This window comes from Giraffa tippelskirchi, chromosome 4 (genome assembly GCF_054371585.1).
Source record: "Giraffa tippelskirchi isolate mGirTip1 chromosome 4, T2T-mGirTip1v1.2.pri, whole genome shotgun sequence".
NCBI classification, from domain to species: Eukaryota; Metazoa; Chordata; class Mammalia; order Artiodactyla; family Giraffidae; genus Giraffa; species Giraffa tippelskirchi.
The window spans coordinates 87,207,215-87,234,803 of record NC_137278.1 but is presented as its reverse complement, the minus strand read 5'-3'; the positions used below and the strand labels follow the sequence as shown (position 1 = coordinate 87,234,803).

At 39.9% G+C, this 27,589-nt stretch overlaps 1 protein-coding gene across 1 annotated transcript in view; it reads right to left on the bottom strand.

Annotated features, from left to right (window-relative positions):
- Nucleotides 1–23,662, bottom strand: part of SRD5A2 (steroid 5 alpha-reductase 2) — a 51,199-nt gene extending 27,537 nt beyond the window's left edge. The window contains exon 1 of the mRNA XM_081590333.1: nucleotides 23,382–23,662. Coding sequence (XP_081446459.1) covers nucleotides 23,382–23,662 — 281 coding nt within the window. The remainder of the gene's footprint in view (nucleotides 1–23,381) is intronic.
- Between the last annotated feature and the right edge of the window lie 3,927 nt (nucleotides 23,663–27,589).

Genomic DNA, 27,589 nt, shown 5'->3' with positions numbered 1-27,589 from the left:
GCAGCAAAACAGGGCTTGAGGTCTTTCAAAGCCTCATTTCCAAAGAGAAGACATTGTCATACTTGTTTGGTGGTTCCCTGGTGATGACTCCACTCAAAAGACTTATCTTTAGTCCCCCTCACTCAGACTTACCCAGTGCTAAAAATTTCTGGGTGTGGGGGGTGTTCTTTTTTAATATTTTAGCACCATAGCAGCCTGAGGCAGTGGATAACAGGTGGGACAATATTAGACTAATCAAAAAGCTTAAAAGGGAAGACTGAGAAATGAGATGCCCATAGGAGCTTTGATAATCTCATACATATTTCTGAGAATCTAGACAGTCATGCACATGCATAGCACCATGCATATACTTAAAAGAAGACTTGGGGTTTCCCTGATGGTTCAGTGGTTGAGAATCCAACTGCTAATGCAGAGGAAACTGGTTTGATCCCTGATTAGGGAAGATTCTACATACCACGTGGCAACGAAGCCCACAACTACTGAGCCCATGCTCTGCAACAAGAGAAGCCACTGCAAGTAACCCTTGCTCACTGCAACTTGAGAGGGCCCACGTGCAGCAGTGAAGACCCAGCACAGCCATAGATAAATAAATAAATATTTTTTAAAAGACCTGAAAATTTCCTAAGCTCTCCCTTCTGATTGACTTTGAGGTCTGAGCAAGTAGTAAGTGAAGCCAAAGCAGAATTGTGAACTACATGGGTGATTGTTAAAGGACTTCTCTAAGATGCCCACAGAGGACCTTGGCAAAGACTGGGAGACTTATTTGTTTCAGGCATTTTAGGAAACCTCTGATTATTAACTAGCCACTAAGAAAACCAAGTAGTGACTTCAGCCACATCAATGAAGACAAAGGCTTCATAGAATAAGTTCAGAAAAGCTACTAGGCAAACAGTAACAACAAAAAACCCTAGGAGGCAGAGAAAATCTGATTTCCAGAGCGGTTTCATAGTATTATAGTTTTCAACAATAAACTATGGAACATTCAAAGAAACAAGAAACTATGAGCCATTCATAGGAGAAAATGCAACCAACTAACATTGTGTCTGAGAAGACCAGACACTGGATTTACTAGGCAAGATTTTTAAATTAATTATTTTAAATATGTTCAAAGAGCTAAAAGAAACCATGTCTAAAGACTTAAATGAATTTTTTTTTAATAAATTTATTTATTTTAGTTGGGGGCTAATTACTTTACAATATTGTAATAGTTTTTGCCATACATTGACATGAATCAGCCATGAGTTTACATGTGTTCCCCTTCCTGAACCCCCCACCCACCTCCCTCCCCATCCCATCCCTCTGGGTCATCCCATTGCCCCGGCCCTGAGCATTTGTCTCATGCATCGAACATGGAATGGTGTTCTGTTTCACATATGATAATATACATGTTTCAATGCTATTCTCCCAGAACGTCCCACCCTCACCTTCTCCCTCAGAGTCCATAAAATTGTTCTATGCATCTGTGTCTCTTATTCTGTCTCGCATATAGGGTTATCGTTACCATCTTTCAAATTCCATATATATGCATTAGTATACTGTATTGTTGTTTTTCTTTCTGGCTTACTTCACTCTGTATAATGGGCTCCAGTTTCATCCATCTCAGTAGAACTGATTCAAATGTATTTTTTTTAATGGCTGAGTAATGAATTTATAAGAATGAGAGACTATCAAATAGAGAATACCAATAGAGATATAAATTATAAAATGGAACCAAATAAAAATCTGAAGTTGAAAAGTATAACAACTGAAATGAAAAATTCACTAGAGGGACTTAGCAGTAGACCTGAGCAGGCAGAAGAAAGAATCAATGAAGTTGAAAACAGTTTAATTGAATTATTCCAGTTTGAGGAATAGAGAAAAATAAACAGAGGTCCAGAAATCTGTAGGACACAGAGATAATAATGACAAGGGGGCAGAAAGAATATTTGAAGAAGTAATGTCCAAAAACTTTTGAATTTGATGACAAACACTAATCAACACATCCAAGAAGTTCAGTGAATGTCACATGGATAGACTTACAGATATCAAAATTTAGGTATATCATGATTAAACTAATGAAAGCCAAAGATAAAGAGAGAATCTTGAAAACAGCAATAGAGAAGAAACTCATCACATTCAATAGAATAATCACTGCAAGCAGGCAGTGGAATGACATATTCAGTAGTCTGACCAAAAAAAAAAAAAAAAACCTGTCAAAACAATTTTTCACCTGGGAAAATGATCCTTCAAAAGCCAAGAAGGAAAAAAATAGATATTTTGGACTTCATCAAAACCATAATAATATATATGTATGTATAGTGGTTCTCCAGGCTAAAGAAAGGCTATTAAAAAAAATAGTTGTTGGCCTCCCAATGTGGCACTGTAAGTGCCATCAATACCCCCAAAACAGGCCCAAAGGCAAAGTCCTTGCCTTTTGAAAACCCAGGACATAGTGCATGCAGCCATTTTCCAAGTTAAACCATGTATCCACTCTTTAAACCATGTATCCCCCCTTCTGAACTTTCTAAGAATCTGAACGAAAAGTCAATACTATCACATTTCTTCCAAAGGAGTACATATTACTCAGGACAGGCTCACTACTATAATAAACAACTCCCAAGAGTTTCCATGTATTAAAAGCTCATTCTTTGCTTGTGTCATAGCACAATGCTGTTTAGGAGTGATGCTCTGCTCCATAATCATTGAGGATCCAGGCTCTTTCAGGGCATCTTCTTCCTCTGGCCAGCAGACAAAAACAGCATGGAGGATTGTGTAAAGGTTTTCTTAAGGGCCAGGCTGCAGACTAGAAGTAGCATATATTACTCCCACTTTCATTCCTTTGGCACCACCCAACTGCAACAGTGACTGGTAAATGCAACCTAGCCACACAGGCAAAAACCTCTGGAAAGCCAGGAGTCCTGGAGAACAAATAAAATCATTCTGATTGGAAAAACTTTACTCTTGGAAAGCTGGGAGCAGTCTAAAATGAGAGTTTCAGTGCACAAAGTGGTAAGAACAATGAAGAAGGGGAGGAGAGAACACCCAAGAGGCTAACCATTAGTGCTGTGGAGGGTTGCAGGTGAGTTTTACCTTCAGATCCCAATATGACCTGAGACTCAGTTTCCCTGGGGTTTGGAACCACTTCACTTTAATTCCCTCCTACACTTTTTATTGTAAATTTTCTTTCCTCTGTGTTTGTTCTGAATCAAAGTCTGATAAGCACTATGTAAATATAAAGTTTTCTATCACTGCTAAGTAAATATTCATTTGGGGGGATGCTTATTGGAAAGAGTTAACTGAAATTGCACATCCAAATTAAACTAAAGAAAAAACTTTAAAATTATACATCTTGCATAGACCATCTCATATTTAACTAAGCCTTCTTCAAACATAAATGCTATTGCTGAGATTATCAAGCCTACTGAAGACTTTTCACTATATGAAATTTTAGATTTCATTGTCAATCAAATGAATTCAAATTCTATATATAAAATACAAGGCTTCCATGTATATATTTACTTGTTATGTATAGTAATAACTCCATCCTCAACTCCATCTCCCCCTTTATCCATTACCCCATTTTCCTGCAAAACTCCTCAAAAGAGTTGTCTATACTTGCCATCTCTATGTCTGTTCCTCCTTTTGTCCTCCCTCTCCCCATCAGAAACTGATCTTGGTGAGACCTCCAGAGACCTCCATATTTTCAATTCCAAGAGCCAATTTTCAGCTCTCTTATTTGATGAGTTGATCACTCCATCATTCTGGAAACACTGTCTTCATTCAGCTTCCAGCACACCACTTTCTCTTGATTCTTCTCCTACCTCACTGATTTCTCTTCATTTTCTTTTGCTGGTTTCTCTTCATTCTCTTGACTTCTAATTAGTGGAGTGCCCCAGGGCTAAGGACTCTTTATTTATTTATTTATAGCCACTGTAGAATGATCACTTCTAGACTCATACCTTTTATTAATATTATCATCTACAACATTATAATTCCCAAATTTATGCCTCCAGGCAGGATGTCTGCAGTCCTTGAACTCAGACTCATATAGCCAACTCCCTACTAGATATTTAGTTGAAAAGATTTCACAAATTTAATACACCCAAACCTCTGATTCACCACTCATCCCAAAACCTGCACACCCCTGAACCTGCCCCATTTTAGTTCATTCTTCCACTTGCTTGGACTGAAGACATTGAATCATCATTGACTTCTTCCCCTTCTCTCTCTCTTTTTCTCTCTCATAATCTACATAGAATCTATTAGCAAATCCTACTAGCTCTACCTCAAAATATTTTCAGAATCTGGCCACATCTCACCAGTGCTCACAGAAAATTTTGTAGTACTAAGTACATACAATGGAAAATAGGAAAGGTCTCAAAACCCCTACTTTAAAATCCTAGAAAAAAAAGAGCATAATAAATCCAAAGGGAGGTAATAATAAAGATAAAAGCAAAAAATCAATAAAATTCAAAATATTAAAATGGCAGTAAAATTAATTCTTTGAAAAGATGAATAAAATTTACCTTTAATGAGATTAATAAAGAAAAAACAGAAAATATAATCAGGAAATAAATAGAACCTGCAAACATCAAAAGGATATTAATGAAATACTATGAATAACTATGTGAAAGTGAAAGTTCCTCAGTCTTGTCTGACTCTTTGCAACCCCATGGACTATTCAGTCCATGGAATTCTCCAGGCAAGAATACTGGAGCGGGCAGCCTTTCCCTTCTCCAGGGGATCTTCCTAACCCAGGGATTGAACCCAGGTCTTCTGCATTACAGGCAGATTCTTCACCAGCTGAGCACAGGGGAAGCCCAAGAATACTGGAGAGGGTAGCCTATTCCTTCTCCAGCGGATCTTCCTGATCCAGGAATCAAACCAGAGTCTCCTGCATTGCAGGCAGATTCTTTACCAACTGAGCTATCAGGGAAGACATGATACATGCATAAATTTGACAGTTTAGATGAAATGGATTAAATCCTTGAAAGACACAAGCTATCATAACTTGCCTTAATGAAACAGACCATTTGACTAGCCCTATAGCTATTAAGGAAATTTAATTCATAACTTTAAAACTCCTCAAAAAAAAAAAAAAAAAAAAACCCTTCAGGTCCAGATGGTTTCACTAGAGAATTCTACCAAACATTTTAAATAATTTAATTCTAATTCTGCTCAATCTTCTCACTTTATAAGGCTAATGTTTATAAGGCTAATGTTACCCATTTGAATGCAGAGTTCCAAAGAATAGCAAGGAGAGATACGAAAGCCTTCCTCAGCGATCAGTGCAAACAAATAGAGGAAAACAATAGAATGGGAAAGACTAGAGACCTCTTCAAGAAAATTAGAGATACCAAGGGAACATTTCATGCAAAGATGGGCACAATAAAGGACAGAAATGGTATGGACCTAACAGAAGCAGAAGATATTAAGAAGAGGTGGCAAGAATACACAGAAGAACTGTACAAAAAAGATCTTCACAACCCAGATAATCACGATGGTGTGATCACTCACCTAGAGCCAGACATCCGGGAATGTGAAGTCAAATGGGCCTTAGGAAGCATCACTAGGAGCAAAGCTAGTACAGGTGATGGAATTCCAGTTGAGCTATTTCAAATCCTGAAAGATGATGCTGTGAAAGTGCTGCACACAACATGCCAGCAAATTTGGAAAATTCAGCAGTGGCCACAGGACTGGAAAAGGTCAGTTTTCATTCTAATCCCAAAGAAAGGCAATGCCAAAGAATGCTCAAACTACCGCACAATTGCACTCATCTCACACGCTAGTAAAGTAATGCTCAAAATTCTCCAAGCCAGACTTCAGCAATACGTGAACCGTGAACTTCCAGATGTTCAAGCTGGTTTTAGAAAAGGCAGAGGAACCAGAGATCAAATTGCCAACATCCGCTGGATCATCAAAAAAGCAAGAGAGTTCCAGAAAAACATCTATGTCTGATTTATTGACTATGCCAAAGCCTTTGACTGTATGGATCATAATAAACTGTGGAAAATTCTGAAAGAGATGGGAATACCACACCACATGACCTGACGCTTGAGAAACCTGTATGCAGGTCAGGAAGCAACAGTTAGAACTGGACATGGAACAACAGACTGGTTCCAAATAGGAAAAGGAATACATCAAGGCTGTATATTGTCACCCTAATTATTTAACTTATATGTTGAGTACATCATGAGAAATGCTGGGCTGGATGAAGCACAAGCTGGAATCAAGATTGCCGGGAGAAATAGCAATAACCTCAAATATGCAGATGACACCATCCTTATGGCAGAAAGTGAAGAAGAACTAAAGAGCCCCTTGATGAAAGTGAAAGAGGAGAGTGAAAAAGTTGGCTTAAAGCTCAACATTCAGAAAACTAAGATCATGGCATCCAGTCCTGTCACTTCATGGCAAATAGATGGGGAAACAGTGGCTGACTTTATTTTTTGGGCTCCAAAATCACTGCAGGTGGTGATTGCAGCCATGAAATTAAAAGACACTTACTCCTTGGAAGGAAAGTTATGACCAACCTAGACAGAATATTAAAGAGCAGAGACATTACTTTGCCAACAATGGTCCATCTAATCAAGACTATGGTTTTTCCAGTAGTCATGTATGGATGTGAGAGTTGGACTATAAAGAAAGCTGAGCACCACAGAATTGATGCTTTTGAACTGTGGTGTTGGAGAAGACTCTTGAGAGTCCCTTGGACTGCAAGGAGATCCAACCAGTCCATCCTAAAGGAGATCAGTCCTGGGTGTTCATTGGAAGGTCTGATGTTGAAGCTGAAACTCCAATACTTTGGCCACTTGATGAGAAGAGCTGACTCATTTGAGAAAACCATGATGCTGGGAAAGATTGAGGGCAGGAGGAGAAGGGGATGACAGAAGATGAGATGGTTGGATGGCATCACCGATTCAATGGACATGGGTTTGGGTAGACTCCAGGAGTTGGTTATGGACAGGGAGACGTGGCGTGCTGTGTTTCACGGGGTCGCAAAGAGTCAGACACGACTTAGTGAATGAACTGAACTGAACTGAACTGACTCTAACACAAAAACCAGACAAACGCAGTACAAAGAAAAAAGTGTTATGAGGTACTAAAACCCATGATTACAGACACGAAAATTTTTAACAAACTATTAAGAAATAGAATTCAACAATATATAAAAATAATTATACAACATCATCAAGCAAGTAAGATTTATTCCAGGGATGCAAGACTGGTTCAATATTCAAAATCAATCAATGCAATCCAACTTTTTAACAGAAAAATAAAAGGAATATTATGATCATATCAATCATTGTATAAAAAAGTTGATGAAATTCAACCCTCATTAATGATAAAAACAGTGAGAAAATAGGAATAAGGGGAAACTTTCTGAACTTGATAAAGTTCATCTATAGCTAACATTGTACTTAATGATCAATAACTGAATGTTTTCTCTCTGAGATCATAAAGAAGACAAGATGTCTTATCTTTCTACTCCCATTTAACAAAGTGCTGGAAATTCTAGTCAGAGCAGTAAGGTAAGAAAAAAATTAAAAGCATACAGATCAGAAGGGAAGAAATAAAATTGTTCTTGTTTGAAAATAACATGATTGTCTCTATAGAAAATCCAAAGAATTATCCATAAAAGTAAAAATTCATAAATTGGACTTCACCAAAAATTTTTAAAGTTTTGCTTTTCATAAGACCCTGTTAAGTGAATGAAAAGACAGATTACACAATTGGGGGAAATATCTGCAAACCACATATCTTACAAAGAACTAGAATTTAGAACACATAAAGAACTCTCTTAACTACCTCTTTGGTACCATCTTTTCAAGGAAGTCACACCAAAAATATTTAGAGATATATATTTTTAACTACCACAATGATCTTGGCAACTTAACTCCTCTGAACCTCAGTTTCCCATTTATAAAAGGAGGATAATAACCAAACTCAGAAGGTTGTTGAAAGAATTAAACAGTATGATTAATGTAACTGGCACATATTAGAACTTAATGGCTAAGTGTTTCTTTCCAAACCAAGGAAATATATCATTACAGTTTCTCTGTATAAAGCCAAGGGCCAGACTAAGACCCATGTGAAAATGATCTTTGAGCCCTAGTCTTTGTCTGCTCCTAGCATATCCCCTGTGGGTCCCTCTCCTGCTGCTTCCCTCTTTCTCCTCCATTCTCAGGATTACAGACATACATGGTCATATCCCAAAAGATTTATTTTTCCTGCAAATTCCCCAGTCTCAAATCTTTTCTTGCCAGTTCTTTTACTGACACCTCCCATTCTTTTGTCCCACTCTCTCAGGGTGCTCTCCTTCCTCTTATCTTCTAAGCGACACCTAAAACCTATGGGCAATGATCTCTCAGAAGTGGGAGTTAGCACCTGTTATGAGTACATTTGCAACTGATTCTAGGTGACTAGGAAAAAGACCCAAGTATCCTTCTCAAAAACTCTTATACCAAAATAGAAGATGAAATATCAATATTATCCCCGAAAGAAAGTTGAGCGTGTCCTTCATTCATGCTTTGCATAAACACTTTAACAAATAGTAATCAGATGCCACTCACCCTACCTAACATCAGCTCCAGTGTGAAAATGAGAATTGTAATTATGGACAAGAGAGGTCATTTCACAACCTGAGGCACTTGGGGAAAGGAGAATTCTAGATAGAGCTTTTCAGTGTGGAGGTTCCCTATGGCATTGGGTATCCCTAGAGAACATGAAGGCCCTGCCTAAGTGAAAGGAGAAATAGTGAGACAAGAATCCTAAAATAGATGTGGAAGGACAGAGAAAAGCATTTTTCTCAAGGTCTTAATGATTGCCTTGTAAATGGTAACAAAAATCATCTCACAGGTGACTTTCTCTGGTTCATCCCCTCTAATAGGGCGGATAAAGAGTAGTCAATGGTGCAAGATTTCCTGTTACCTTTCCTTGGAATTTTTGAAAATTGCTTGGAATTTTTTACCTGGCTCTCTGGAGATACGCTGCTTTAAACCAAAGGAAATACTTGAACGGTAGGATTTCAGATGTATTTCACGGCCACAGAAGGAATTATTGGGGCAGATGGTTTTTTGATACCAATCAGATTGTGTTCAGGTAGGCTTATTCTGTTAATGCACCCTGCTGTCCTGAGAAGAAGGCATTTATTCTGAGTGTGTGTGTGTGTGTGTGTGTGTGTTACTATTGCCAGGCCAGTGAAGAATACGAAGTTCACAGAGGTGTGGTAGTTTTCCTAAGGTCACACAGTTACAAAGGGACAGCAGAGATGAGATCTAAAAGGGGGTCTTCTGCTTCAGAACAACTCATTCATTTCCAATTGGAAAGGAAAATTAAGATCAAAATATCCAGTTGGAAAAAAATTCCACATGCCCTTCAAAAGAATCCATGTTTGGTTTTTCAGTCATTTTAGTCCAAGGATCTTGTTGCATCTCTGGTAGTCATTTGTTGCATGTGCCACCCAACATTCATTCTTCCTCTTTAGGTAACTACCCTGGTTCTCCACCAGGGACCCACTTCCATCCCATCTTACTCTGTGAAAAGGTTCATTCTCAGCCAATCAGAACAAGGATAACCCTATTACAATGGCTATTTCAGAGATGGGCATATAAGCTCAATAAACTCCAATAAGGTTTTGCTTATGTTTTTTCTAAAACTCTTCTTTTGCACATGCCCTGGATCTGAGAGGATGTGCTTAATCGCTCAGTCATGTCCAACTCTGCGACCCCATGGAGGGTATACACTCTTAGATGCTACAGTTGTCTTGCTACCACCAAATGACAGCCTTTCTGAAAACAGAGCCAGTAAAAGAAGTAGAGCCAACAGCTGCAGAGAGAAACTAGATCTTGATGGTATCTTTGGAACCACTAAATCAATCTGGACCTGAAGTTAGAATTTTCCAGTCATGAAAGGTAATAAATTCAGATTTTACTTAAACCTACTTGAATTTTCTGTCTCTTGAAACTGAAAGAGTGAGTCCTGATTAATGCAACAACACACTGTTCTCTTGTAAAATGAGCATCAAACTTTTCCGGATTTAAACCCAGAATTGGTGAAGGTTTTGAGTTGCATTTGATCATAAAATAAAGTTTCCCCAAAATTATTTTCTTGGAGCAGAACTCACCAAGAGGTCTTTCCTTGTAGGAGCCTTTCTAAATGCCAAAGAGCATTAGGCCAACCAGTCCTCTGAGCCCTTGGCCTACTTCCCTAAGTGCTTCCCAAGAAATAACACTGATGATGAACAGTCACTTGTCTATAGACTCAGATACCTGTCAATGTAAGTAATGGTTTTGGACATCTTAGAGAGTGGGAAGTACAGGTCAAATGCAAAAGTGACTAAATACAGAATGAGTCAGTGGTGCATGCCATCTAAGCTTATGTTTAATTATGGATCTTGTGTTGTGGTTTGAATGCTGGCCCCCAAAATATGTTTACGCCCTAATCCCCAGAACTTGTGCCTGTTATTTCATTATAGCAAAAGAGTGAATATTCTTACATGGCAAACGATGAGATTAAATTAAGGATCTTGAGAAGATGAGGCTATCCTGGATAATCTGAATAGATGCTAAATGTATCCTTAAACAAGAAAGGAGCAGAAGAAGAAAAGAGAAGAAGAGAAGAAAGATACACAGAGAAAAAGGCAATGTGAAGACAGAACATAGATAAGCCAAGAAATGCAGGCAGCTGCTGAAGCTGAACGAGGCAAGGAAGGATCTCCCTTTAGAGATTCCACAGGGAACCCAGCTGACGCCTTCTGGCCTCCAAAAGGATGGGAGAAAAAAATTTCAGACTTCTGGTCTCCAGAGTGATGACAGAAAAAATTTCTGTTGTTTTAACCCAGCCAGTTTGTGGTAATTTCTTATAGCAACTACAGGGAACTAGTCACCTTGTTAGAGTAACATTAGGTCACTGAAATTAATTTCAGTTCAGACATTTGGTAAGGGAACTGCCAGCAAAGAACCACGTACAACTAATATTTATACAGTGCTTACTATGTTCCAGGTACTGTTCTAAGTACTTTGCACATATTAACTCATTTAATCTTTACAGCAACCCTAGGAGATAGGTAATATTGTAATTATCCCCATTGTGCAGATGAGGAAACTAAGGCACAGTGAGATTAAATTAGCCCAAATTGGTACAGCTATGAAACATCACAGTTGGGATCCAAGTCCAGGTGGAACTATTTTCAGAGTTTATGTTCTTGAGCATTTTGCTTTATTGCATTCACTGGTCGAAAAAAATGCCAGTTTCACCAGGGTTTGTCTACATTGGAGGCCCTCACCTCTGGTTGCATATTCAAACCACCCAATGCTAAAGGTGAAGAGGCACACTGAAGATAAATCACTCTGAATCATGGGCAGAGGATTGGGAGCATCGGCAGCACTTTAGAGTCCCCCCTGATGACTCCAATGTGTAGCCAGGGTGAAAAACCACTGACTTCATAACCTCCAATGGCAAATTTAACAAACTTTTTCAAATTGGCAGTGACCAGATGTTTTGGTTTCTCCAAATATACACACAGAGAAATTAGACTACAAAATATAGCAATTTTTAAGGGGTTCAATTCAATAAAACTACTTTTTTCCCCCTGCAGTAGAATGGTAGATCATTTTCCATAAGGGTTGTACCATGGAAAAAATTCCAGGACAGATAGGTCCCATTGTCAACACCTTGCAAATGTCATCTGGTGTGAATTATCTGGTGGTCATGATCCAATAGATACATTAAAATTATGAAAAACATTGAGATGACCAGCTCATGAAGACCTAAAATATAGTACACCAGTTTTAAGTTTCCTGTTTATATTGTTTCTTAATATTTTTGTCTTGGTAGTATTGAGAGAACTTGGAATTGCTCATTCATTCAATTTTCCTTTCTTTCTGCCTCTACATCAAAATAGAAGTTCAGTCTGAATATCCAATTAATTACCAAAGTTTTAAGAAACTGAGGATTCTTCTGAGTGATGGAAAGAGTAATCATCATTGAGGTACAACCTCCTACAAGAGACAGGCTACAGACCACTGACCCTATTCATTTATTTGTTTGTTTGTTCCTAATATCAAGATCTTAGTGTACTAATAGACCCAGATAGATCTCTTGACCTGAGTAACTAATCAATTAATTTGAATAACTAGTTTATCTCTTCTTTTTAAGTTGATAGATTTGGTGTGTGTTTTGGCGTTGTGTAAACACACCTGCTCAGCCACTCATAATAAATGACCATGACCAAAATAACAAATTGTAAATTGTGACATTCGGTGGTTTTCATCTTGAAGTACAAAGTTCAGCAAGCTTACTAAGTTAAGCTAAGGACACGACATGTTCACTGTTGAACACAAATACATCATTTCTCTAAGCTACAATTTTGTATCCTTTATTTCTCATTGTTTGCAAAACAAAACTGTGGTTTTCTAATTCTAGCTGTTTGACTTTACACTGTATCCCAGTTCTATAGCGATTCTGATGTCATTTGGAATGGTCCAGGAATAGAACCCATTACCACCAGCCGGAATGAAAAGCTTGTAATACATGCGACACTGGGTAGAGTACTCAAAAAGGCCTTGGATCAGAGGAGGGAATTAATTAGCCCTTGCACTAGCACTCTTCTAGAAGTACCTAGAAAATCAGATCAAGATCTGAAAGGGCCAAATTACTTCCAAGTAACTTAACTGCACCCCAGAACAAAGCTCAAGAATATTTATAAGAATACAAATATATGCAATAGCCAGCAAGGTACAATGTGCCATGCTGTACTTATTTGCTCGGTCATGTTTGACTCTTTCTGACTCCATGCACCAAGTTCCTCTGTCCAGATTGCCAGACATGCAAAGAAGCAGGAAAACACAAATGTTAGAACGACCAGACAATGACATTAAAACAGCTATTATAATTGTATTTCATATGTGCATAAAATTAAGTAGAGACATAGAAAATAGCAAAAAAGGCCAAAATCCAACTTCTAGACATGGAAACTACAATGTCTGAGATGGAAACAGGATTAACAATACATAAGATATCACTGAATAAAAGACTGTAAACTTGAAGACATAGCAACAGAAACTATCCAAAAGAAACACACTGAAAAAAACATCTTAAACAATGATAAAAGCATCAGTGATCTGTAAGACAGTTTCATAAAAGAGGAAAAAGATAAGGAAGAAGACAGGTTTCTTTTTGGAAATGATGTAAGCAAGATAACAGTGAAGCAACATATTTAAAGTACTGAAAGTAAATAGCTGCAATCTAGAATGTTATATCTAGAATTATATACCTTCAGAAACAAAGGAGATATAAAGACATTTTCAGATATTCAAAATGTGAACAAAAACTGTCCTAAAAAATTAAATTCTTCAGGCAAAAGTAAAAATAATATAAGATAGAAATATAGATCAACATTCAAAAGTAAAGAACATCAGAAATGACAAATACATGATTTTATCCTTTAAATCCCTTTAAAAGATAATTGACTGTTTAAACAAAAATAAGAGCAATATGTTGAAGCTTCTTATGGCATGTGTAGGAGTTAAACAAATACAATAGCATAAAGGTCAACAGGGGAGAAATGGAAGCATATTATTTCATATTCCTATACATGAAGTGGTATAATATCACTTGAAAGTAAATGATGATATGTAATGGAATAAAATAACACTCATTTCAAAAGATGGAAGATAGAGGGAAAATAGGAACAAATAACAGAGAGACAAATAGAAACAAATAGCAATATGATAGATTTCAACCAAACTACAAAAATCTCTGCTTTTAATTGGAAGGACTGATGGTGAAGTTGAAGCCTCAATACTTTGGCCACCTGATGTGAAGAGCCAACTCATTAGAAAAGACCTGATGCTGGGAAAGACTGAAGGCAGGAGGAGAAGGGGACGACAGAGGACAAGATGGTTGGATGGCATCACCAACTCAATGGACATGAGTTTGAGCAAGCTCCAGGAGATGGTAAAGGACAGAGAAGCCTGGCACGCTGCAGTCCATGGGGTCACAAAGAGTCAGATACAATTGAGCGACTGAGCAATAGAACAACTTTAAAAACAACTGCATTTTAAGGAATCTTCAACACCCTAACTCAAAGGATCAATATGAAAGATGACAATTTCAGAAGTTAGTGATGTCATAGTGGCTTAGTGGGGGAGATCATGTAGTGGTGACTTCCCCCTCAAAGCAATGCTTATTTGTAGAAAGATCTTTCCTTTTAATTTATCATTTTATTGAAGTATAGTTGATTTACAGTGTTGTGTTAATTTCTGCTGTACCACAAAATGACTCAGTTATACACATATATACATTCTTTTTTATATTCTTTTCCATTATGGTTTATCACAAGATATTTCATATATCAATAGTTCTTTGTGCTATACAGTAGGACCTTGTGTTTACCCATTCTTGTATAAATGTCTTGATCTCTACTGGCATTTAAATACACAGTTAGCAAGGTAACTTAAAATCTCATAATGTCAGTATTATTCCTTCTATTAGGTATAGTGAGAGTTATACAATTAAACACTTTGAAAATATTACATACAAATCTATAAACCAAAATTATCAGCTATTCATATCACTTTAATTAATATGTTAATTCATAAGTGTTGATGGGGATTTCTCAGCGCATATTCATTTTGTGCTATTTCTTCACTAAATGACCTTATACATTGTACTTATTTTCATCACAGACACAGATTCAAGAAGCTAATATTTTTGAAGTATATATAATTTTCAATCATATTAGTTACAATCAGCCCTTAATAGTAGAGCATTTAAGTAACTTCCAGTATTCTACAGTTGTGAACTGTAATACCATAATTTTTTGTAAATTGTTTCTTTCTTTTGGACTATTTCCCTTGAGTATTCTCCCCAAGTGAAATTACTGGGGGGAAGAAAGTGAACAGCTATTCAGCTATTGTTAAACTTCACCTCACAGAAAGTTTGAACAATTCTCAGTGACACAAGGCCTCACATACACACAGTTTTTTCATAGGTCTACCTATAGTTTTTTTAATCTTCATTGAGATAAATTAACAATCAACTGCACATATTTAGAGCATGCAGTTTGATAAATTTTAAAACCGTCATGACATCAAAATAATGAACGTATCCATCTCCACCAAAACTTTGTTCATACTCCTCATAATCTCATCCTTCTGCCTCTCCCTTTTTTTTTTTTTTTTTGCCTCTCCCTTTGTCCCCAGGAAACCACTGATGTACTTCATGGTCCATAGATGAGTTTGGATTTCACGGTGTTGTATACGATTGGAATCATAAAGCATGCACTCTCTTTTTGCTTGGCTTCTTCATCCAGAATAATTTTTCTGAGCTTCATCCTTGTAGCTCACATCAATAGGTCATTCACTTTTATGGTGGAGTAGTATTGTTACTTGGCTATGCCAGTTTGTTTACTCATTTATTTTTTGATGGACACTTGGGTGGTTTCCAGTTTTTGGCTACTGCAAATTAAGCTGCTAGAAACATTTGTATACAAGTCTTTGTGTCAACATATGCTTTTATGTTGCTGGAAAAAGAGCTAGCAATGGAATGGGCAGGTCACATGGTATGTTTATGTTTAACTTTTTAAGAGACTTCAAAATGTTTTCCAATGAGATTGCCATTTTACATTCCTATCAACTATGTATAAGTGTTCTAGTCTTCCACAGCCTCCGTAGCACTTGGTACCTTCAGTCTTTTTAATGTAGCCATTCTAATGGAAACATACTGGTATCCCATTGTAGTTTGATTAGCATTTCCCTAATGACTAATGTAACATGAGATCACATTATGTGATGTGAGATTGTATGTGTATGTGTATGGATGTGAGAGTTGGACTATAAAGAAAGCTGAGCACTGAAGAATTGATGCTGTTTAACTGTGGTGTCAGAGAAGACTCTTGGGAGTCCCTTGGACTGCAAGGAGATCCAACCAGTCCATCCTAAAGGAAATCAGTCCTGAATATTCATTGGAAGGACTGATGCTGAAGCTGAAACTCCAATATTTTGGCCACCTGATGCGAAGAACTGAATCACTGGAAAAGACCCTGATGCTGGGAAAGATTGAAGGCAGGAGGAGAAGGGGACGACAGAGGATGAGATGGCTGGATGGCATCACCAACTCAAAGGACATGAGTTTGAGTAAACTCTGGGAGCTAGCGATGGACAGGGAGGCCTGGTGTGCTGCAGTCCATGGGGTTGCAAAGAATCAGACATGACTGAGTGACTGAACTGAATTGAACTGAATGACTAATGATGTTGAGCATCTTTCCCTGTTTTTATTTGCCATTCATACGTTTTCTTTAGCAAAGTATCTGTTCATATCCTGAGGTGCAGGAGCAATTTCATTAGAGAAAGAAAAGTATTTTTAACAATTGGTACTAGAACAATGGGCTATCCATAAGCAAAAGAAAGAACTTTGATTCATATTTCTAACCATATATAAAAATTAACTCAAAATAGACAAAAATGTAAAACCTAAAACAATAAATCTTTTATAAGAAAATAAGAGAAAATCCATGTGACCTTAGACTAGATAAAGGTTTCTTAGATCTAATTGCATGAAAACAAATAGAAAAACTGGACTTCATCAAAATTAAAAACCTCTGCTTTTCAAAAAATACAGTTAAGAGAATGAAACAAGGTAAGTCATGCAGACCAGGAGAAACTAATTGCAAAACACATATTTGGTGAAGAACTTGTATCTAGAATATATAAGAATTTTCAAAATTCAATAACAAGAAAACAAAAGACCTAACACACTAGTATTTAGATTTGTTTATCAGATAGGTAACTTTTAGTAAGTAAAGAACATTCACTGGGAGACTGAAGTGAGACCAAGCACTGCTGTTGAAAGAGGACAGATAGAGGCAGGAGCGAGAAGCAAAGAATGCACGCAGAAGAGGATTTGGGAGTTTTCATGGTCAAATAGAAAAACCGTCAAAAGCAAATGGCCTTACTTTCTTCACAGTAACTTTTAGGATCAGCCTCGACAACGTGAAGTAAGTATAATGGGAGAATCTTGAAAATGGCCCAGAACTGATTTAAGGCTTGGATAGTAGGATCAGATATTATGGCATGATAAAAAAGAGATTTGATTTTAAAAAGAGGAGATGTATTCTAAGATGGAGCACATATGGCGCATAGGGCAATTTTAAGTCATAGGTTACCAAACAGCCCCCTTTCCCTGACTGAACACTTCATTCCCACTCACAAATCTGGGAATATACCATCCTTTGAGGACCAGTTAAGTGCTTGCTCATCACTCCCCTTTGCTCCCACCAATCACCACAATCAGGCAGAGTGCAGTTATTTGTGAAGTCACGTTAATAACAGCAATTGTCTCAAGGATAAAATGAGATAACTGATATAAAACACATAACATAATTCCAGGAACACCCGGACCTCAATAAATGTTGGTTTCTCCTTTATCCCCCTTTCAAATGGAAGGCAAATTGCACTGCTGGCCCCAGTTCAGAGGGTTTTAAAATTTAGAGCTCCTATCCTAAGCTGAGTCTCCTCAAAGGCTGCTGGGTTGAGCACAGCAACTTTTTAAACATCTTGAGTCCAGCCTTTGATATCCCCATTGCCATATGTGGCAAGGAGTCAAAAAGCAAAATGGGAAGTGCCCCAGGTTCCAGAACTAAGTTGCCAGGCTCTGGCAAAAATCAATAAGTAGACAATTTTCATAGTCTATCTGGTAACAGAAAACATTTATGTTCCTCCTCGTGCTTACAGAGGGCCCTTCAGTTGAGTATCCCTCCTGGCCTTTCCACTCTCCCTCACTTATTTCCCCTCAGGAAAGGAGGAATAAATGGTAAATTTGAAATCAGGACCTCTCAAGGAATGTTTGCAGCTCGGGCCTTCTCTCATTCTGCTGTCTTTCCAGAACAGGCACTACTGCGTAAGGCCTGTGGTATTCAGCCATCATTGTTGCTGAGTATTTCTGAGGGGCAGTGTTAGGATCCAAAATGGAAACCATGTTGCCCCAAACCAGCTTTACCACTAATAAGGGTGGTAATTTGTCTCTAGTTGCCTGATTCCTGGGTCTCTTAGTTGATTATGAACTTGGGTGGGGAGGAGGGGTGTCATTTATTGGGCTTCCTCAAAACCCACCCACCCATCTGCACACTCAGACAGGCACCGGAGACCTCAACACATTCAGTAGCGTGACCACGGTCCACATATCCCTCAATTTGCATTTTCCCACCTGTCCTGGACCTCTCACACTGACATTGCCACCACCAAGCTTTCACGTTAGATGGAGTGTCAGACACACTATGACGTGTTTTCCCACCTTCCTCCCGGAGGGCAAGGACCAGCTACTGTACTTCTTCTGGGTGTTCCCCTAGGGCCCAGCACAGCTCTGAGCTTGTGGGACTCTGATAAAGACATTGGGAGACCCAAGTTCAAGCCCCACTCTGCCCCTTCCTCACCATGTAACTGCATACACATCACTTCACCAACTTGGATCGCTATTTCCTTATCATGATTGTTCTTTTTAAGTGACATTAAATTAGACTTAAAATGAGTAAGAAGTTGGTCCCTTCTTCAGTGTGGTAAAAGTGGTCAAAGATCTCTAAAGCTTGTTTACATCTCTGACAAACATAGCTGTATATGTTTCAGATGTGCTTATGATGTCACCCCATTTAGAATGTAAACTCCAAGACTCCTACTATTTCCCACAAAGTTTCAAATAAAGGACTCGGAACCCAGGAATCCTCAGAAAATGAGATTTACTACCAAATTCCTATACAGGATTTAACACAATTTTATGATAGAATTAACAGAGAACTAAATGCAAAGCTATGCTACTCATGGTTTTCTTAAGGAAGGACTGGCTAAATATGACCCACAGGCCAAATACAGCCCACTACCTGTTTTTGTAAATAAAGTTTTACTGGGACATTACCACACTCATTTCTCTACATACTGTCTGTGTTTTCATGCTGCAATAGCAGAGTTGAGTACCTGTAGCAGAGCTTGTATGACTGCAAAGCTTAACGTAGCTACTATCTAGCTTTTCTGCAGAAAAAGCTTGCTGACCCCCATTTTAAAGAATCTCTCAGTTAATTTTTATTGATCCAAATTTTGCCTCATGAATGTCCTTAACACATGATTAAGTGACCACAAGAATTCAGTTTATTCTGTGTGGGCCTTTCTTCTCAGTGTGTAAGAGGGGAGATTTGTTAAGATGGTTTCCAATGTCCACATTAATCATCATTCTAATTTTCAGCCAATAACTAATTCCTTCACAAGGTTTGATTACTTCTGAATATTTGAGATGTGTGCAGGTCATGAGATTGGAGAAGCACTGACAGGGCACAACAGGAGACTCAAGTTCCAGTCCCTTCTTTGCCCCTAATTGACTAAACTCTGTGGCACTCTGCTTCTATAAAATGAGGAGCCTGGACAGATGTGACATTTCTTTAAAACAGAGAATTATGATCAAGTGTGTGAAGTGCCTCATGGAAAGCCACCCTGGCTGCTATGAAAGCCCAAGGAATGGTACCACATCTTGATTTACAAAAGGAGAAAGAACTCAGAGAAGGCTTCTTGGAGGAAGTGATGATCTGAGTCTTGAAGGATGGAGGATTCATGCTCTGGAGGATGAACTAAGCAATCAAGCAAAAAGACCTCTTACTGAAGCCATAGTTGTACTTGGCTGAATAGAAAACATCATTAGTTTCAGCGTCTAAACTACAGAAAAGTTCTCTCCAAATTCAAATAGATTCTAATGTGTGCATTACCCTCTGCTTCTGGACGTGCCTCATGGAAGGTCAAATTGCCATCAACTTTTTACAAAATAGTCACCTTTTTTTGAAAAGAGATTTTTGTTTTTCATCTAAGCAGCAAGGTCACACCCAAGTCTTGAAAAAACTTCTGCTTCCCCCAGGCTTAGGTGGTGTGATGACTATTGCATGAAACACCATGGCAAGTTGAGAAAATGATCAACCAGAGAGTAGGGGCAAAGTATCATTCCAGGCTATAATCAAGGTCAACAAGAGGTGAGAAAATTCTGACTTTAAACAACTTTAGACGTGGGATTAGGCAACATGCTTACACAGCAGTCATTTTTATGTAGCTAAACCATCCAAATATCCACAACAATAGATTCTGAAGGGAAGAGAATGATCTGAGTTGACCTAGCCATGCAATCTCAGCAATGATTCCTAAGTAATTGTTAGCTCTCCCACATTTCTGACTGCCTTTACTGATGTCAGAAGAAGAGTTCATTCATGCATTCAACAAATTTAAGTGAGTATCAGCTATGTACCAGCACTTTCTACACCAAGACACAGCCATGAACAAATGAGAAAAACTTCTTCGCCCTTGTGAAATTCGTGTTCTAGTATGTCATCCTTGTATGGAGAAAAGTACAAAGAGTTTCACCTTCTATCCTATGGGACATATTACTTTCTGAATAGTCCCCAAAGGACATTTTGCAAAAGAGTCTAAGCCACAGATAAACCAGCCTTCTTGTGAACACTTTCCCCTCCATCATATTCTCTGTGTCATAGCTATGCACAGGACAGGATAAAACCAAGACAGTTTGGAGCTTTTTTTTTTTAATGTGCCCTCACTATCAACCCAAATGACTTCTAAAACCTAAAGCCAAAATGCTCATATCTTTGAACCACTTCTGGGAAGCCTGGCTAAGAGAATGGTCCTGACATCTGAAAAAATATTAGATGCAGAAATGTACATCATAGCCTTATTTAACCTAGCCTAAACAAAAAGACAAATTGTCCAATTTAATAAAACTTCTATGTAAAAATTATTAAAATTATTTCAAAAACTATAAATTAATGGATAGATAAATTATTGTTTTTAGGATAAATGAAAAATGAGCAACCACTAAGATGATATTTACAAAGATTCTATGATAATGTAGGAAATTTTTATTATGGACAGTACTCAGGTAGAACTAAAATCTATATATATTCAATATAGCAAGTGTGTATAAAAATCTACCAAGAAAAATTAAAGCCTTGATGGAAATGTCCCAAAACATTAACAATTAATGTACTCAGGTGCTGAAATTATGGAAATTTTTCTACTTTTGTACTTTCCACAATTTCTATAGTAAACATTCATTATTTTTATAACAAAAAATAACTTTAGACCTATAGTTGTTTAAAGGGCAAGAACAAGACAGCAAGAACAAATATAAAACAGTTTATCAAAAAAAAAAACCAACAGTTTATCATGGTAGCCTGATATCTGTATTCAAACTCCATGGATCTAAATCCTAGCTCCCTGGTTACTGTGTGACCTTGGGCAAGTTATTTAATCATTTTTTGGCCCCAGTTTCCCACCTGCAAAATGGAGGTGATAACAGAACATCCTTAATGGGCTGGTATGAGGATTATAGATAACTCAAATAGTGCTTGGAGTAACCCCTTGTAAGCACTCAAAATGATAACAGATTCAATAGTCCAGTGGACTCAAACAAAGAGTTCACACAAGGGGAATGATGTACAAAACATCACATCTTCATTCCTTAGGGACAACTCATTCACCCAGAGTTGCGTTTTCAGTGGGAATTTTCCTTCAGGCAGACTTAGTCCCCAGATCTTTTCCTTACATTTTAAATTTCCCCTGAATAAGATGAACAGTATGTCGATATTCATTTTATGAGTAATTACTTCCTTGGTTCTTTTAATGTACTTGTCATAATTTATTAAGGAAAAGTATCTTTTGGCTTTAAAAACAAGTCTAAAAGTCTTTGTTAAAAGGATTGTCAGAAAACACTAATCTTTGCTGTAAGATGAAATGAACTCATAAAAATATTGTTTACAGTGCCAAAAGTAACTTTCTGATAAAAATCACATTTTTCTGTTAAATATGCTTTCAGAAAACAAGTGAGGTCAAAAGCTGGTCTCTAACCTTCTACATCTAATGTCTTTCTTTCTGTGCAAATTAAACCACTTAAATCTGGGTAAAATAAAATCCAGAAAGGACAACCATTTATAAAATGATTGCTTGGCAAATAATTATTAAAAGAGTGAGAATTCAGTTAAAATTGCATAACTATTAAATCTTAACCAATAAAAAAGATCCAGAGGATAAGAAGAGGTTATAAGAAAAGACAGTTTAAAACTTGTTCCTCTACACTTCCTTTTCCCAAAATGAAGCATCACTTTCCCCTCATGATCCATTTTGAGAGAGGATCATGCCTTTCAGCTTTGAGACAAATTCTTTACCCTAATGCTAAACCTGGATTTCCTTGATTTTTTGATCCCATAAATTCTCTATTCAAAAAAGGCTGTGCTTCTGTTCCAGTTCTTGGTTTGGTTTGGCAACTCTTCTCTGTCTATGAATTGTTTTCTCCTTTCAGAGTATCTACCCGTTTAACATGGTGGGAAGGTCTTGAGCCACGGAATTTCACAGGCTTAGATTTTAATTTGGCTGGTCCCCAGCTGTATCATCTTCATTCAGCCACTTAACCTTAAACAGCCTCGGTTTCTTTGTCTATAAAGTGGGCACAGTAAGTGCATATCTCACAAGGTTACAACGGGGCTACATGGGACTACAGGTGGCAAATGACTAGGCATGGTGGGCAACTGAATCAAGCGCTCGTTCCTTCCCCTATGAATCTCTTTCGAGCAGTCATTCTCCAAATCCTGAAATCCCTTGGTTTCTTTCCGTCTCAGACCAGAAGGTAAATTTCTCCTGAACTTGGGATTTTTTTCATTCAGAAAAACATTTGGGCTCTAAGTTAACTTCAACTCATTCACACTTATGTACCAGGGGAACATGAAACGAGTTGGTGGTGAGCGCGGTCCCTTTTCCGTGGGCCCGGAGAAGTGGGACTCTTCCTTAGGCCCGTGGGTTCCCATTGCATTCTCTTTCCCACCATTTAAGTCTGGCTCTGCCCATCTCCCTGCCGAGATAAGTTGATCCAGAGCCTCTGAGGTACATTCCTTCGGGAAATGCCAATACTTGGGCTCCCTCAAGACCTCAAAACCAGCCCGCCCGCACCCTGTAAAGGAAAGGTGAAGAAGGAACGAGAAGGGGAGATGGGCAAGACGCCACAGGTGACACGGGATCGCGTGGAATCGGAGAGGTTACCACCGGGCCAACAGCTCTGCCCAGCTTGAGATTTCCAGGTAGCCTCCAGCCCCGTTCTTCCCCCAGCGCAGTCAAAGGATTCGAAGCAGACCTGAGAAGCGCTCGGAGCCGTGCAGAGCGGAGGCGGCATCTGCCCGCGATCGCTTCTCCACTAGCCCGCTTCCGGCCCGCAGCCCGGGCGCTGTCAGATGCTCCCCTGGCCCCGCACTCCACGCTCCTTGCAGCCGCCCGCACCGCCCCTCTGCGATCCTCCGAGCGCCCCGCGCGCTGCGCTCCTGGACGCCGGGAGCCTGGCGGTGCGCTCCACTCCGCGCCCTCAAAGGAAAACGCTACCTGTGGAAGTAATGTGCGCAGAAGAGGCCCAGAAGCACAGTCGCAGGCGGACCCAAGAGAGAGCTGGGCTGCCGGGCGAGTATTCCCACGGGCACCGCGAAGGAGGGCAGCTCCTGCAGGAACCAGGCGGCGCGGGCGGGCAGACGGATAGCCGCGGGCATCGGGTTCTCCGAGTACTTGCCGTAGCCGGAGGGCTTCGCGAGGTACAGGACCAGTGCCCCCAGGGCGGCCAAAGCGGCACTGCCTGCCAGCACCGGACTCTGCTGGCAGCGAACAGACATTGCGCCGTGTTCCCTGCCGGTGGCCGCTACCAGCGCAGGAGAGAGCGGGGGCCCCACGGTCCCTTTATGGAGAGCTAGACGCCACCCCGCGTCCGCCCCTTCGGCCTTGGCTCCCGCCCCTGCATCCTACCTCCCATCCCGGTGCGGTCAGCCCTGGCTAGGCTCAGCAGCGATGCCCCTTTAGCAAGGCTGGCACTTTGGGAAGCAGCCAGGCGGAGAATGGACGAAGACTTTCGTGGAGCCAACGCCGTGTCCTGGGCCCTTCCATTAGCCCATATTAGCGCCTTCGCCCGGGCGCGCGCCCTTTCCATCGCCTTGCCACCCTTCTCAGCTTCTAAGTGCCCTTCGAAGATTCGTTCTTCACCCATCAACCTCTGATGCTGCAACTTCTGAGACTAGGAAATAAGAGAAAAGCACAAGTACGACTTAGCCAGGGTAGTTCTGCGGCCCTAACACACACTGTGTGGACGCCACGCAACCCCCACCCACTGACCATCAGCACCAGGGCCTCCCCAACCCCTCCAGTTCCGTGTGCCCCTTCACTCTCCTCCTGCTTCCACTCAACCCTGCATCCGTCCTCAGACCCTGGGCCCAGCACCCGGGCACTTCCTGCATCCCCCAGGCTTTCTGTGTCCCGGAGCCGCGTTCCTTGGTTAATGACCCCTCCGCACCACCTCGCCCCCAGATAGTTACCAGCCTCTCCCCATCCCTACTGCCTCCGAGGTCTTTCTGCATTAAAGAGGCTAGTCTCTCATCTAGTGTGGATGAATCGAGTTCCACATAACGTTGACATTCGAAGTGCAACTGCGCTCTGAACTCCTAAGACGCATTTCTCTCTCTCCCTTCTGTTTGCCGCACTTCTCTCATCCTTCACCCTTTCCTTCATTATCTGTTTCTTCTTCCCTTCTCTGAAAATTTCCTTGTGGTCCAGTGGTTAGGACTGTGCACTTGCATTGCAGGGGGCAGGGGTTTGATCCCTGGTCGGGAAACTAAGATCCAGCATGCCACTGGGCATGGTCAAAAAATAAAAATGTATCTTTTTCCCATCTCTGATTCCATACCCAGGCTTCCTTGACTGCATTCTTCATATGCTCTGTGCCCCCTTCTTCCTCTTCTTACTTTAACCCAGTTTCCTCCACCTAGGTTGGCCTCTTCTTTCCATCTATTGTTTATCTTCTTGTCTTCTTGTCCCACCTGCCTTGATTGCTTCATCCCTATTAATTTTCTCCTCTTGTCCCTACTTCAGGCTCCACCCCAATCTTTCCCTTTCCCTCTATCCACTTTCTTGGGTGCTTTCTTCATCCTTCTCCCTTTGCTCCCACTAACTGCCTCTCAGGAACCCCATTCATATTTCTCCATCCACTCCTGCCATTTCCTACCAGATATTCCAATGAAAGGTACACAGTGTTTCAACTGCTCAGTTTGAGGTTGTTTCCTGATTCCTGGTGTATGGTAATGCTTTAATGTGACAGGGAGCCCTCTGCTTGCTGAAGAGGTATTTATCACTTTCCTGTTAGGTTAAAAATTAAATTGTAAATATGCTGCAGTTTCAGTTGATCACCATGCAGGACCCACCCATACTAGCTGAAGCACTCTCCATGGAGTGACCAGACATCAGCTCACAGCTACCTAGAGTTGTGTCTGCATTGGCTTTCCAGATCCAGTTCCAGATTCCTCATTTACTACCTTCTAGCTGAGAACACTCAAATCTAGATCTCCAGCAAAGACTGGAGCTTCTCATCTGCATTTCCTCCTTACTGGACAACTCCACTTGGATTTCTTTCAGAGGCCTCAAATTCCACCCTACCGAAAAATAAACTCATTTATCTTCCCCTCCACTCTCCTCCATCCACACCCAGATCCTCCCTGTGTGTTCCTAGTTTCCTCTTCTCTGTTCAATACAACCAGAGCCTTCTGGGAGGCTGGCTTGAAGACTGGGAAACTAGATTTCTTGGCACCATACCATATCAGGATAATAGGTAATGTGACATTTCAAACCCAATTTGATGGAATACTTTTTTGTTTTTTTAAATGAAATTTCTCCTGTCTCAATTTTCCCCTCTTACAACTTTGCCCAGTTTTGGTCCTCATCATCTTTTGACTGTATCAGTCAGCTTTTGCTGCATAACAAACTAGTGTAGAAGTCAGTTATCTTCAGATCACACATCTGTGAGTCAGATGGAGGTCAGCTGTTCTAGGCTAGGCTTGGCTGATCTTAACTATGCTCACTCATTCATCTGTGTTGTAACTGAGAGTCCTGCTCCAGGCTGGGTTTGAATGGAGAATCTTAGCTGAGACAGCTCTGTTCTACATGGCTCTCATCCTAGCATGAGTGAGCTAGCCGCATCACATCTATACAATCTCAATAACAGAAGCATAAAAGGACAAGAAACACACAAGACCTCTTGAGGCTCAGGCCAAGGGTACACTCTTACTTTCTATTTGTTCTATTGTCCAGATCAAGTCACATGATGGATTCCAAGGTCAGAGTAGGAGAGTATTACAGTTACACTACAAAGGACAGGGAAACAGGGAGAGGCAGAGTGGAACCAATAATGTAACTGCTCCACATTACATGCATAAAGAAAGTGCCCAAATTAGAAATATACAACTTGATTGATTTGTACTACCTGAACACATTCTTGCAACCAACACCTAAGTCAGGAAATTGATTACTAGCATAGCAGAAGCTCCCCTAAGGCCTCCTTACATCCCTTCTCAGAATAACCACCACCCTGACTTGTAACACCATAATTATTTATGCCAGCTTTTGAAACTTACATAAGTATAATCATACAGCATTTACTTTTTGTGTGTTTTAGTGGTACTGAAGATTTGTTTTAATCCGGCAGACACGGAAATGACCGTCATGAAGGAAGTTTATACTCACAGATCCCTAGAAATGGGAGACACAGCAAGCCACACAACACCACACAGGGAAGAATCAGGATCAGTCAGGAGGCAGAGGGAGTGAGAGGAAAATGTGGGCAAGATCTTTCATTGTGGTTTCTTCAGGAGGGAAAGGACAGGGTTAGGTAAGCAGGTTTAGGATTGGCGAGTTTAAATATTTTCCATGTGCTCTTGATTGTAGGGGCTAATTCTAGGTGTCTGGTACCTGGCAGTGGGGTGATTAGGGCAGGGGAATAATGGTCCAGAGTATGAGACCTCAGAGAAGGCAATGGCACCCCATTCCAGTACTCTTGCCTGGAGAATCCCAGGGACAGCGGAGCCTGGTGGGCTGCCGTCTATGGTGTTGCACAGAGTCGGACATGACTAAAGCGACTTAGCAGCAGCAGCAGCAGCAGTATGAGAGCTTGATGTAAGAGGTGACTGGGGTATGGCTAGTGTGTGTGTCAGAGAGAGAAAGAGAAATCACCTGGAAAATTCAGCAGTGATCTCAGAAGGTCATGCTCTAGTGATAGAATTCATTTATTTTTAAAGTGAAGACCACATTTCTGACAAAATATTAAATCAATTCCCCAAAAAGATCAAGATGAGTCACAAGTAATTTAATAAGGTCCAACCCTCTTTTTTTTGTTTTGTTTTTTATTTAATCAGTTTATTTATTTTAATTGGAGGCTAATTACTTTACAATATTGTAGTGGTTTTTGCCATACATTCACATGAATCAGCCATGAGTGTACATGTGTTCCCCATCCTGAATCCCCCTCCCACTTCCCTCCCCATCCCATCCCTCAGGGTCATCCTAGTGCACCAGCCCTGAGCACCCTGTCTCTTGCATGGAACTTGGACTGGCTATCTGTTTCACGTATGATAATATACATGTTTCAATGCTATTCTCTCAAATCATCCCACCCTTGCCTTCTCCCACAGAGTCCAAAAAACTGTTCTTTACTCCTGTGTCTCTTTTGCTGTCTTGCATATAGGGTCATCGTTACCATCTTTCTAAATTCCATATATATGCAT